This window comes from Canis lupus, chromosome 9, assembly GCF_011100685.1.
Source record: "Canis lupus familiaris isolate Mischka breed German Shepherd chromosome 9, alternate assembly UU_Cfam_GSD_1.0, whole genome shotgun sequence".
Lineage (NCBI taxonomy): Eukaryota > Metazoa > Chordata > Mammalia > Carnivora > Canidae > Canis > Canis lupus.
Window position 1 is genome coordinate 58,703,187 of NC_049230.1, and position 12,299 is coordinate 58,715,485.

The 12,299-nt window shown below is 55.6% G+C and overlaps 1 protein-coding gene across 6 annotated transcripts in view; it reads right to left on the reverse strand.

Annotated features, from left to right (window-relative positions):
* NEK6 (NIMA related kinase 6) overlaps window positions 1-12,299 on the reverse strand; it is an 83,200-nt gene that overhangs the window by 24,498 nt on the left and 46,403 nt on the right. For all 6 annotated transcript variants that reach the window (XM_038549400.1, XM_038549404.1, XM_038549399.1 and 3 more), the window contains 3 exons: window positions 9,370-9,510; window positions 7,984-8,046; window positions 2,879-2,989 (listed from right to left, as the gene is read on the reverse strand). In XM_038549400.1, coding sequence (XP_038405328.1) covers window positions 2,879-2,989; window positions 7,984-8,046; window positions 9,370-9,510 — 315 coding nt within the window. The remainder of the gene's footprint in view (window positions 1-2,878; window positions 2,990-7,983; window positions 8,047-9,369; window positions 9,511-12,299) is intronic.

The following is a 12,299-nucleotide window of genomic DNA, read 5'->3' on the forward strand; positions in this document are numbered from 1 at the left end:
GCTGCCCCAGGCTCCATGGTGGGCTGGGCTGCAGTGTTATTTACGCTGTGATGTTGGTTTATCCTCATTACAGCTTTTAAGCTCGGCTGTGAATGGTGATTTTCTAAATGTCACGTCCTATAAGCTTCGTGTGACATTTAGCAGGAAGGCGCAGAGTCTCTGGTGGGTTTTGGGGTGGCAGCAACTCACGGCTTCACTGTCCATCATAAATAATGTTGGCACCGTGGTGGTGGTGGCACTACTCAGCCTGAGGCTGCAGGCCCTTGGGACACAGGCTTTACTGGTCAGCAGCCTCCAGGCCAGCCCAGTGGGGCAACTATGGTGCAGCCCCAGCAAGGCCCCCAGTTCCCCTCAAAACCCAGAGGCAGCTGGAGAGTTGAAAAGCCCAGGGAGACTGAGCTTCTACCAAGTCCCAGGCACCCGTGTAGTGTGTATTATATATGGGGAAACTGAGGCACAGGGGCCTGCCCAAGGGAGGAAGGGCCAAGCAGGTGTGTCTGACTCCAGGCCCAGGGAGGGTCTCTCTCTTGCCCCGCCCTGCTCGCTTGCTGGAGGCAGCACCCAGCCAGGCCCTGCAGGTGAAGGGCCTAGAGCTGCAGCAGAGGGAGGAGGACTAGGGAGAGTTGGGAAAGGGTAAGACCTTGGCAGAGGAGGCACCATGTCAGAAGATGGGGTCTGGAAGCCAGGAGGCTGCCCCAGAAACCCCAGGGGTGAGCGACCGACTTGAACCCTGGCTGGTGTGGGCCACGAGGCAGGAGTGCGGGGAGAAGGGGAGGGGAGCTGGGAGGGGGCCCCACACCCTGGCCAGGGACAAGGAGCCGGACATGCACATGCCTCCCTCCTCTTCTCGACTCGGAAGGAGACTGCACCTGGCCCTGTGGCTCCTACAGTCCCTAATGCAGCCCCAGGACAGAGGGAGGTTGAGCTTTGTGGGAGGGTCACCCCTACCCTGACAGCTGAACCCTGGCCCTGCTCTGTGGACTGAGAGGCTGCAAGGACCTGGGGTCTGCAGGGGCTTTAGGGGGCAGGGCCCTTCCTCTGTCTCCCCTCTGCCTCCTGTCCACTGCCTCCATCTTTATCCCCCACCCACCCTCTGCTGAGCATCTAGCCTTTCTTCTAGAACACAACACCGATCATTTCTACTCCTCATCCTGAGTCCTAGGAAGCTCCTTGCTGACCTTGGAGCAAGGTCTCGAATCTGGGGGCTGGACAGTGAAGCCCTGGGTGACCGGACAACCCTGCCTCCCCCTTGCCCAGGGCTTTGTGGACTCAACTGTTCATGCCACTGGGCTCCTGCACAAGCTAGTCTGCCACCAGATTGCTGCTCTCAGCAGGTCAGCTCAGGGGTCACCTCCTCCAGGAAGCCTTCCTTGGCTCCCGCAGGCTCTGACCTTGGCTTGCTCACACTGGCTGTTGGCTGTCCGTTTACGGGTCTGCCCTCCTGTTAGAAGGCGAGCTCCCTGCAGGCAGCACCCTCGCCTAGGTCTCAGCATAGGGGCTGGCACACAGCGGGTGCTAGATGTGTGCATGCCAGCAATAGAACAGCACATGAAGGAGAACAGTGCGGGGGCGGGGAGGAGGAGCGAAGACATGACAGAGCACATCTGTTCCCACCAGGGATCTGTGTGGAGATTAACATCCCTGCAAACACATTAATATGTCAACGAAAATATAAAAGCAGGTGATAACAGCTCAAGTAATGCCACTTCCCAATGATGCCCCAATTCCTAGGAGCCAAATTTCAGAAGAGCGGGCGCTGAGCAATTGCTCCATCCCCAGCGCCCGGTGGGAAAGATGGAGAATCCGTCTGGCCCCGTTTGCAAGTGTTGCTGGGAGCAAGGTGGGGGCTCTGGCATAGCTGGCCTTGCTCAGAAGCAGACAGACTGGGCTAGAGGAGGGAGGCAGCAGGCGCCCACAAGAGCCAGCATCCCGACTGGTCAAGCTGGCAGGGGAGCGGGCTCTTGAAGGAAGAACAGGGAGCAGGGCTGAGGGCTAGGGCTTGGGCTTCGGGGTCCCACACAGAGGCTGTGCAGCCTCGGGCAAGTGACTAAACCTCCCTGAGCTTTGCTGAGGATAGTGTGCATTTAGTGAGTGATACATGTGCCCAGCATGGTTGCGGCTCACAGTAGGTGCCCCATCAACAGAGCTGTGCTGGTTCCTGAGTTCAGACCCGTGGTGGGCCTGGGCCAGGCCCCAGGAGGAGGGGCACTGGGGGTAGAGAGGTATGGGGGCTGCCACGGGAAGACACAGCAAGAGCCAGACCTGGCAAGTCACTCAACCTCTCAGAGACACCCGGTCTTGTCCATCACATGGAAATGAAGCTGTCCCTCAAGTGCTGGAGGGGCCCCAGGGAGATCATTCCAGTGCTGATGTTTGGAGGGTCCCAGGCCAGGAAACCGAGTTGGGCCACAAGACATGGCTATGTCCCCTGCGTTACTGGGCATCCCTGGGTCAGTCTCTTAGCCTTTTGGGGGTCACTCTTCCCTTTTGAAAGTGGGATGCATAACACATTTTCCCAGGTTCTGTGAGCTGGGGTTCTGACCTAACACAAGGTTCTGTCCCCGTTTCTTCTGTGAGGCCGATGTGACAGCCTGTGGGCAGGCTGGGGCAGTGGGGACAGCCGGGGGGGGGGGGGGGGGCTTTCTGTCCATGGCTGGCCCTCTCCCAGAAAATGGGGATGGAGCTCGAGGGGGCACTTGCCAGGCCATGGCTGAGGCCTGAGGGCACTGTGGAAGGAGGCTGAGTGATGCTGGTGGCTGGTGGGCGGCTTCCACCAGAGGCCACAATAGCAAAGAGACCAGGCCAAGGGGCCGCCTGATTCAGGGCTCCGTGTATCTGCGCAGCCCCCAGGACCAGCCTGCCTATCAGGCACACTCACCTTGATCATCTGTGAGAGGTCACCCGCATCAGCCAGCTCCAGTACAATGTTCAGCTCATTGTCCTCAATAAACGAGTCCAAATACTTGATAATGTTGGGATGGTTCAATTGCTGTCCAAAGAGACACAAAGAGGGAAGCAGAACCAGTGAGGGAGGTTCAGCCCCACGCCTGCCGCGTGCTGGCTTTCCACTGGCCCCTGGTAGCAGAGCTCTGGCTTTGCTACAGAGGGCAGGGTCACTTGGGAGTCAGGCAGGTCTGGGCCCCACTCAGGAAGCCCTTCTGCATCTCTGAGTCTCAGTGTCCTCATCTGTATAATGGGCATAAAATGTTGAAGAGCAGCAGTGAGGATCAGATGGGCTGCGATGGAAAGGTCTAACCTGGTGAGTGCCCTGAGCTGAGACTCCGTGGACACCCCTGGGCAGGATCCCAGTCCTCCTCCTCCTCCTCACCACCGAGGCCCTCAAGCATGGGGTCGGGCCCCCACCGCTCTATCGCTGTGCTCAGGAAGGATGCAGCTACCGCTCCTAAAAACACCCATCTCCCTTCTTCCTCCCCACCCTCAATCTGACACATCCTTGTGAAATCTGGGGGAAAAACTCCAACCGTTCCTGGCACAAGAGCACCCTGAGTGCTCTGCTCTGTGCCAAAGCTCTGCCTCTGGCTCGACCACCGTGGGTGTGTGTTTGCCTGATGGGGCAGCACCCTACCAGCTGGAAGTCAGCCCCCACCCGGCTAAGGGGGACAGACCCTGGCAATCGTTTCTGACTCAAACGGACTCTTTCCACCAAAATGATTCCAGGGTCTGGGAAAGCAGAGGGGACCCAAGTACTCTGCCAGAGTTTGGTTGGCCAAGTCCGCGGGTGCCCGTCAGCCGATATGCAGAGGCTGTTTGAACACACATATTCTAGAAGGCCTGGGAGTTGCTGTGACTGGGACGGTGTTGATGCTGTGTGCCGACCTATGCCAGTCTTTGGATTCTGAAATGAGGGGGGACGTTGGCAGAGATCACATGGCTACACCAACCCCTATTTATTCTTTTTTCAAGCCAGCTGTGGGTGGTGGACACCCCTCAACCAAAGCCCTAGGAGCCACAGATGGTCTCTGTCATTGGCTAAGTGTTTCCTTCCCTTGGCTCCACTCTACCTGCCCGAGTTCTCAGGCCCCTGCTCTGGCCAAGCCCGGCCCTGGTGTGGGTGGACCCACTACTGCCTACCCCTCAGCCAGCACCAGCCGTCATGAAGGGCTGTCCTGCTGGGCTGCCCAGCAAACATTATAATTATAGTCTTAGCTTCTACATTTAGGCCTATGATTCACTTCAAATGAATGAACAGGGGCCAAGGCTCACTCTTGACCATTTGTCAGTCCAGTTTCCCCAGCACCCGGGATTGAAAATCTTTCTCTCCCCTACTGAATTGTTTTGGCGTCCTTGTCAAAAATCACATTGCCCAGGTTTTGTTTCGAGGTCTTCCTGGAGCTAACACTGCCCACCACATCAGCTGACCTCAGCACACATCACATCTCAGATAAAAAAGTTTATCCCAAATTTTATCCAAATTTACTCCAGATACATTTTTCATTTACAGCAAAATATCAGAATGAATGGAATGCCAGCACTTCATAAAATTGAAAACGCTTTCCAACCTTAAACGCAGTTACGAAGTGCCAGCGTTGTTGTCGGTGTTACAAACGAGCCACTCTCCCCCCAACTCTTTCACTCCCCCTCCCAGACCTTATCTCATGACTTCTCTGGGAAACCTTACACCCGCCTCAGGCAGGGCTCCCAGAGACCCACCAGGGTCATCAGCAGGCTGGGCATCACAGTTTTGCAAATGAGTTGGAAAAACTGGAAGGGGCTTTGGGTGGGAATTAAAGTTTCAGTCAAGGAGGCTATTCCCTCCAGGTGCGGGTTCCTGGGGAGAAAAGGGGGAGGCCTCTCTCCCTGCTCCTAGGGCAACTCTGAGGAGAGGACATGATGTAAAGGCTCCCTTGAATACATGGTCAGGGCACAATGGCACAGATGGAGCCAAAAGGGACACCAGAGGTCAGCTGGGGGAAATCCTGAGGCCTGGAGAGGGAGGGAGCTGACTCTAGGACCAAGCTAAGTCCAGAGCCTGGTCCAGTACCCATGGGTTGCTGTCCACCCAGACAGAGTCCCCTTCCCAGCCAGGTGATCCCAGGTATATCTTTTTTTTTTTTTTTAAGGTTTATTGATTTTTTTTTGAGAGAGAGAGAGAGAGAGAGCGAGCATGCACACCTGTGAGACCTTGTGCACACGTGCATACACAGTTAGAAGGGGCAGAGGGAGAGGGAGAGAGAATCTCAAGCAGACTCCTCATTGAGCACAGAGCCCAACTCGGGACTCGATCTCAGGACGCCGAGATCACAATCTGAGCTGAAACCTAACTGACTGAGTCACCCAGGTGCCCCTCAGGTGCGTCTTAAAGTGGACATGCTCGGGCTAAAATATATGAAGTGCTCCAAAGATGTGAGTGGTTGCGTTCCGTGCTTTGTGAGTGGGAGACGGGTGGCTGCTTTGGCTTCATGGGGTTCAGGTAAGTCACACCTCAGGACCCATCTCCAGGGCAGCTCCTCCTGGCTGCCTCAGCCACCCTCTCTCTCCTGTGTCCCCACAATCCACACCCATCCCTCTCTCCCACAGCCTGGAGCTCCACAGGGTGGGGCTGTCCCTGAGGCCCCGGTCCAGGCCTGGCAATGGTGGCGGCTGCTGAGGGACAGACAATGGCCAGAGGGAAGGCAGGCAGAGGTCACGGAATGGGCTTAGGTTCCCTCTTCGAATCTCTGCCGTCAGGGGCTCTGTCCCACCTGCAGCCCCTCTGGGGCCTGATGCAACAATCTGTCTAGGATCTGTCCTCCCTGCTGGCTACTTCCTTGCGCCCAGCACTCGGCAGTGCTCACAATTGTGCTGTGTGAATGTAGAATCTATGCCTGTGTTCTGACAGGACCCACCTTCCTGCCCCATCTCTGGTGGCCTCTGCACTGGGAGATTTGGGGTTCGAGTCCTGTTGTGAATGATGTGAGCGATGTCACCTAGTGGCCCCTGTGAATGGTGTTTCCCTTTGTTTTGCAGGAATCACCTCCTGCCCTCCCATGTCCTGTTGACTTCCCCTGAGCAGGCTGGGGAGTGGGAAAGGGCTGGCGCTAGGCAGCAGGCGTTACAACCATGATGACAAGGGCTGCATGTGACCGAGCACTTAGCACATGCCAGATGCTACACTGAGCCCTTCCAGCCCAACTTCTAATTCCCTCAACACTCGCAGACAGTACTGATATCACTACCCCCTTTTCTGGACAAGGAAATTAAGGCCCTGCATGCTCAAGAGCTTGCCCACAGCCACGTGGCTGGTGAGTGAGGGGTGTGCCCACCTCCCAAGCCATGGTCAACAGCTCTTGGCCACACTGCAGCCCGAGGAAGGGACAGAGCCCCCACCCCAGCAGGTGCTGGTCCCACCAAGCCTGGCCTACCTCACTGGAGCCCAGTGACCCAGAGCAAGCTGGCTCGGTGCCCTACTCATTGCAAGGGCATAGGTATGTTCTTGGCCACAAGAGGAGAGAGACAGCAGGTGACTGGGACAGTCAGTCCCCAGCTCAGGGCTGGGTAATCGGTCAGAGTCCTGAGATTACACCTGGATCCCAAAGTTGACCATCACGTACAAATTTTAAAACGTTACTTGAAGGGAATTTTTTGACCTATGATATGGGGTTGACACCTCCCTACAAGCCTCCCTGACCAAATTGCCAGGGTCCCCTCCCAGCAAGTGCTCACAAATCACATTGGGCCACATCTCCCCTGCTTTTGGCCACATTCAAGTCCCACCTCCTGAGTGTGGCATCCGAGGCCACCACCCCCTGGCCTCCCCAATTCCACACTGTCAGGATCCTGCAGCAGGCTCATGTCAGCCTTCCGGGTTCTGGGACAGGACCCTGGCCTCTGCAGGGCTTCTCCTGCACTCCCTGGGCCCTGGGTTGGCCAGCATCACTCCAACAGGCACCCTGGGCTGCTGGCCTGCTCCCCACTGCCTGGGAGTCGCTGAGGGTGGGGACTGGGCCTGGGAGCTGAGGGCAGACCCAGCAGTGCAAACCACTTATCTGGAATCTCGCAGTAGGATTTCCGTGTCATTGCCACCAACAGCCCCACTGTACCGGAAGCTGCGGAGCTAGCCCTCTGTCTCATGGAAAGGGTGAACACCAAGTGAGCGCCTCCTGGGTGCTCTACTGTGCTGAACCCTCTTCAGATACCGTTTTATTTATATTTCTCCAACTGCCCACATCCCATGAGGGCACCACTGCTCACCACTGAGCAGATGGGCAAACTGAGGCTTCAGGAGGCTAAGTGCTTAAGGCCACACAGCTTATAAATAAAGATCAGGATTTGAACTCAGGCTCCTGGGCCTCTAAAGCCTGTACCATTCCTCCTCCTCCATCACCTCTGAGACCCCAGGTATGTCCTAAGCCTGGGGATAGGGAGTAATCTCCAGGAGAGAGCAGCCCTAGGCTGGGGCCAAGTCTAGTCTAGAAAGTTCTGTCGTCTCTGACTCTGGGGAGACCAATGAGGAAGCCAGCAGGGAGGGAAAAGGAAACACCTCAAGATGCCACCATCCCCGACCCCAGACGTGCCGGGCACATCTGTCCTTTGTACAAGCCATCTCCAGTTACACATCCTGCCTCGTCTTTTGGGAGATCTGGGAAGAGCCCAACAGGATGACAACCTGGGTCCCTCCAGCACCAGGAACCCTACGCCCCACACCTGGCTATGGGCCCTCTCCAGCAGCCCAGGCCGGCCCTGCTGAGACAGCCCAGTTGGGAGCATCTCCCGGGTGGCAGTGATTTGGTGCCAGGCACTACCATCCATAAGTAGAATCAATGTGGGGCAAGGACAGTCTGGGGGTGCCATGAGGGCTGGGAAGAGGTGGGGTGGGGTCCATGCCCACGCAACCAGGAGAAAAGAAAATGAGCCATCACCTTCAAAAGGCTGTTGTTTCCGAACCTAACAGGCGATGGGCCGTGATGGCCATTATGTGGTCCTGTCTGGGGACCAGGCTGCCTCGAGGAAGTGAGGGGCTCCTGCTCAGCCCAGGGTGCTCACCTTCAGGAGGCCGATCTCCTTGACGCAGTCTTGCCTGGCTTTGGCGTCCATCATCTCAAATATCTTGGATGAGAGGAAAAAGAGAAAGGGTGGTTAAAACCTAGCTCCCAGAGCCCCCACCGGGAGCCACGAGGATGGGAACGTCCATCCTGGCCCTCCCACCCCCTCGCCGAGGGACCTCCAAAACGCAACAGGTGCTCATCAATGCCAGTTGAGTGCCGATCACTCTGCACTGAAATCTCACAGCAGCTCCCATGAGGCAGGAGTTGCTGGTGCCAACTTGCAGAGGAAGACCCAGAAGTCTAGTGACTCGCTGAGGTCACCCGCTGGTAAGCAGCAGGCCAGGAAACATGTTCTGGGGCCTCAGTCTTCACCTCTGGAAACGGGGCCAACAGCCCAGCCTGACCTCACAGGTGGTGACATGGACTGAATGAGAAGTTGCAAGCACAGCACCTGGTGCTGTGCCCCCTGGCACCCTGGCCCATTCAGTGCCTGTTCAGAGCCCCTCCTGACTCACGGCAGCAAACAGAAGGTCTCCACCACAAAACCCTGCATGGCACAAAAAAGCAGGACAAAGAGAGCCAGGTGAGCCCCTTCCTGGAAGACAAATGGGCCTTTCTTTAGCAGAGGGGTCCGTCTCTCCTCTGGCGAGCGGCAGCTGCCCATACAGTTTGCAGACGCCCAAAGAAACCATCATACCAGTTCACTGCCTGGCTCGTACCCGTGGGTACGGGCTTCTCTCTCCTGGGCTTCCTCTGCCCAGGCTGTTCATCTCATTCGTAAAGGACAAATAAGCAAACAGAGGTCTTGGGAAGCTCTGCTGGAGGATTTCAAGCCACTTCCTGCGGCAAAGCACTGTTCAACCGGGCCCAGTGGCTCTCATGGAAATGCTTTCTAGCTGGACTCTGAGGCTGACAAGCCGCCTGCTTGAGCCCCTCCCTCTGTTTAGGAGGAACACAGAGACCAGAAAAGGCTCTCATCACGCTCAGAGGCAACCAGCAAGTGCAGGACCCAGGGTGAGTCAGTGCGGGTCTGAGCCTGAGCTCCTCCTCAGCTCGCTCCTGGGCCGGGTGAGATAAATACTCACATCCCTGCAACTTTCCTGATCTGAAAAGTGGGGTGACTACCCTGACCCACAGGACCATGCTCAAGGCACGACCTGGTATACAGTGGTCTTCAATGTATGCTCCTCTTCCTTTATGGCTCACAATGAACGCTCATCATCAGAAGCCCACCTAATCCTTCCCACGGCCCAGTGAGCTGGGTCCTGACTTCAGAGGAAGGGGAAAAGAAGGAAGGGGAGAGAATTGGCCCAGGGCCACAATGTTTCGACACAGAAGCCAGCTCCTGTGATGTGGCTTTGACCTCATGGGGGAGTCAGCTCACCTGCACCTTCTTCAGAGCCACGGTCTTCCTATCCAGCAGGCAGGTGGCCTTGTACACCTCGCTGAACTGTCCTCGGCCTATCTTCTTCTCTATCTGGAAGTCGGCCAGCGAGCAGCGAAAAGACAAGGTGTTTGGGTGTCTCTGGAGGAGAGGGACAGAGGGCATCAGTGGCCAGCCAGGTTGCAATGAGGGGCCAGGACCTAAGCAGCCAGGGCCCCTTCCAAAACCCAGCGACCCCAGCAGCGCTGCTCCAAGGTGAAGGAGGGACCGTGACTGCCAACTTCACGGGCATCACTATCAGAGGCTCCTTCACCCCCTGCCACCACAACAACCCCACTCTGCACATAAGAAGTCAGGGCCGCTGGTTTCTACCATGGCACTTACCACCACCCTTCATTACCTGGTTGTCCATTAGTTTGCTTGTTTCTACCTCCTGCTCCCATTAAAGTGGCTCCCTGGGACCTTGCCCACCTTGCTCACTCCTGAATCCCTGTGCCCACACTGGAGCCAGCAAGCAAAGCAGATGCAATTAAGGTGTGAAGGACGTGACCCACCAAGGTCACACAGCAAGGGAGGCCCTGCTGGGTCTCACCAGCTCCACGGCCCCCCGCATGGAGGCCCCAACCCTCACCCTGCAAGTCACTGTCAGATGTGGCAACTTCCCCTCCTGGGGTGGCCACTTCCATCTCAGAGATGAGAGAACTGAGCTTAAATCTGCAGCCTTGCCATGCTGACCCCACTGTTTAGGCAAACAGATCCCTTTATAGTGACATGAGGAATCCAGACACTTCATGATGACTCTCCAGGGGTCAGCACTGAAACCCACCACTGAACAGTAAAATCTACCTGTGGATGAGGCTGCCAGGTGAGGCAGCAGTGGCCAGGTACCCCCTCACCATCCCTACAACATATGTGCAAAGTGCTTGGGGGGGAAGGTGCAGAGGGGGTGCCAAGAAAGGTGGGGCGGGGGAGGATTCCATGGCTCTGGTCTGCCCCACAGTAGCCTGGCAAAACAGGCCCTCCTCCTGCTACAGGCCCCACTGGCCACTCTAGGGGACCCTCCCCGGCCAGGTGGTAGTGCAACAACAGGGTCTCACATGTAGAAGGGGTACGGAGACATTTGCAGAGTTCATTTTGGGAAGTAGGGGGTGGGGCAAGAAAACACTGAGAGCCCCACTGAAACAGGAAGGAGTAAGTCTGAATTTTCTGATGTGAAAATGCCTCTTCCAGACTCGGTCCAGAAGCACCCATGAGGGTGGAAGATCAGGTATTTTATTGGGCTGTGTTCTGGAACTCTCCTTCACTGGAATACCAACCTTTAGACAAAGAAGCCCTGGCGGGAGCCTGGGTCACTACCATCCTATGCAGGACATCTGTTCTCAATCAACTTTGATTTTTTTCCTTCTCTTTCTTTACTACACGAATGGGTTCAATTTAAAGTGTGAAACAGGCAGAGATAAGGAAAAACGCACGTCATCACAGTAAGGCCAATAATGTTAAAAATACCTGGTAGGGGGCAGCCCGGGTGGCGCAGCGGTTTAGCACCACCTTCAGCCCAGGGCCTGATCCTGGAGACCCGGGATCGAGTCCCATGTCGGGCTCCCTGCGTGGAGCCTGCTTCTCCCTCTGCCTGTGTCGCTGCCTCTCCTCTCTGTGTATTCTCATGAATAAACAAACAAAATCTTAAAAAAAATTACCTGGTAGGGTAACTCTAAGTCCCCACTTGACAACCACTGAGGAAGCCTTTAAGATGCCATGTGACTGGCCTGCCCACACTCCTCACACCTTTGCGATCCTGCTGCTCTGCTACTTTCTTCTGGTCACTCTGTCCTTCCACACTGACCATCCTCTTTTGCTCTCACTGGCCATTCTGCCCGGAATGTCCCTTGGAAGCCTCAGCATTTATGTCCCTTTCACACTCTCCAGCTCTTCTTCCTTCTTCGTTTCTGTCTCCCAGCATTCCTAATACGGTATTTCACTCAGTTACCTTGTCTGACTCCCAACCACTAGCAGGGGTGCCTCGTAAAATGGTGCCTGGCATATTGTAGGCACTCAATAAACATTTGTTGAATGAACAAATCTTCACGTATACGGAGATGGTGTACTTTTTAAAAGCCCAGAATTGTGCAAACCTATTACTCTGAGACTTGCTTTTTTAAGGATGGATCTTTTCAACTGAAGGGGATTTAAATAACCACAGACTCTAACTCCACAGTAAGCTTGTTTCCAATCTGTTGTCACTATAAATAATGTTGCGATAAGCACCCTTATATATATTTCCTCATGCATATTTCCTGGGTCCCTGGCTGGTGATCTTGGGCAGTTACCCAAGCCACTCTGCCTCAGTTTCCTGTCTGCAAAGTAGGGGTGTAGAAGCATACCTGTCTCATAGGGCTGCTGTAAGGATCACGTGAGATTGCTGAACTTCTCCCCACCCCCCACACAGGAGGTGCTCAGTGGTCCTTATGAGTGACAAGCAGGGTGGAGCAGGAGAGGGGACCCCGAAGCAGCTCCTCCTCACCCCCACTCTCAGCCTTTTTGAACCTGCCCAGACCCAGCTCTGTGCCAAGGAAACCCTCCTGCTAGAAGTGAGTGATGGAAGTCTGAGCCTCGCAGCCTGTTCCCTCAGCAAGGTAGCAGTTGGGCCAACCCTGACTCTCAAGTCTTGAGGCATAATTACCTCCCCTGGTGAGGGATTTGAAGACTCTCCCTACTGGGAGCTGAGCTGGAGGGAGGGCTGGTGGAAGAGAAAGACTGTCATCTTATCCACCCTGTGCCAGTGTCTGTCAAGGAAGTTCTTTACTAACAGCAATTAACCTACCTATTTACTAAGCACCCATGTAAGAAGAGTGGGGATTTATTGAGCACTTACTGTGTACCAGGCACCACGCAGAACACTTCCTTCCCATGATCCTGTGAGTTGACAACAT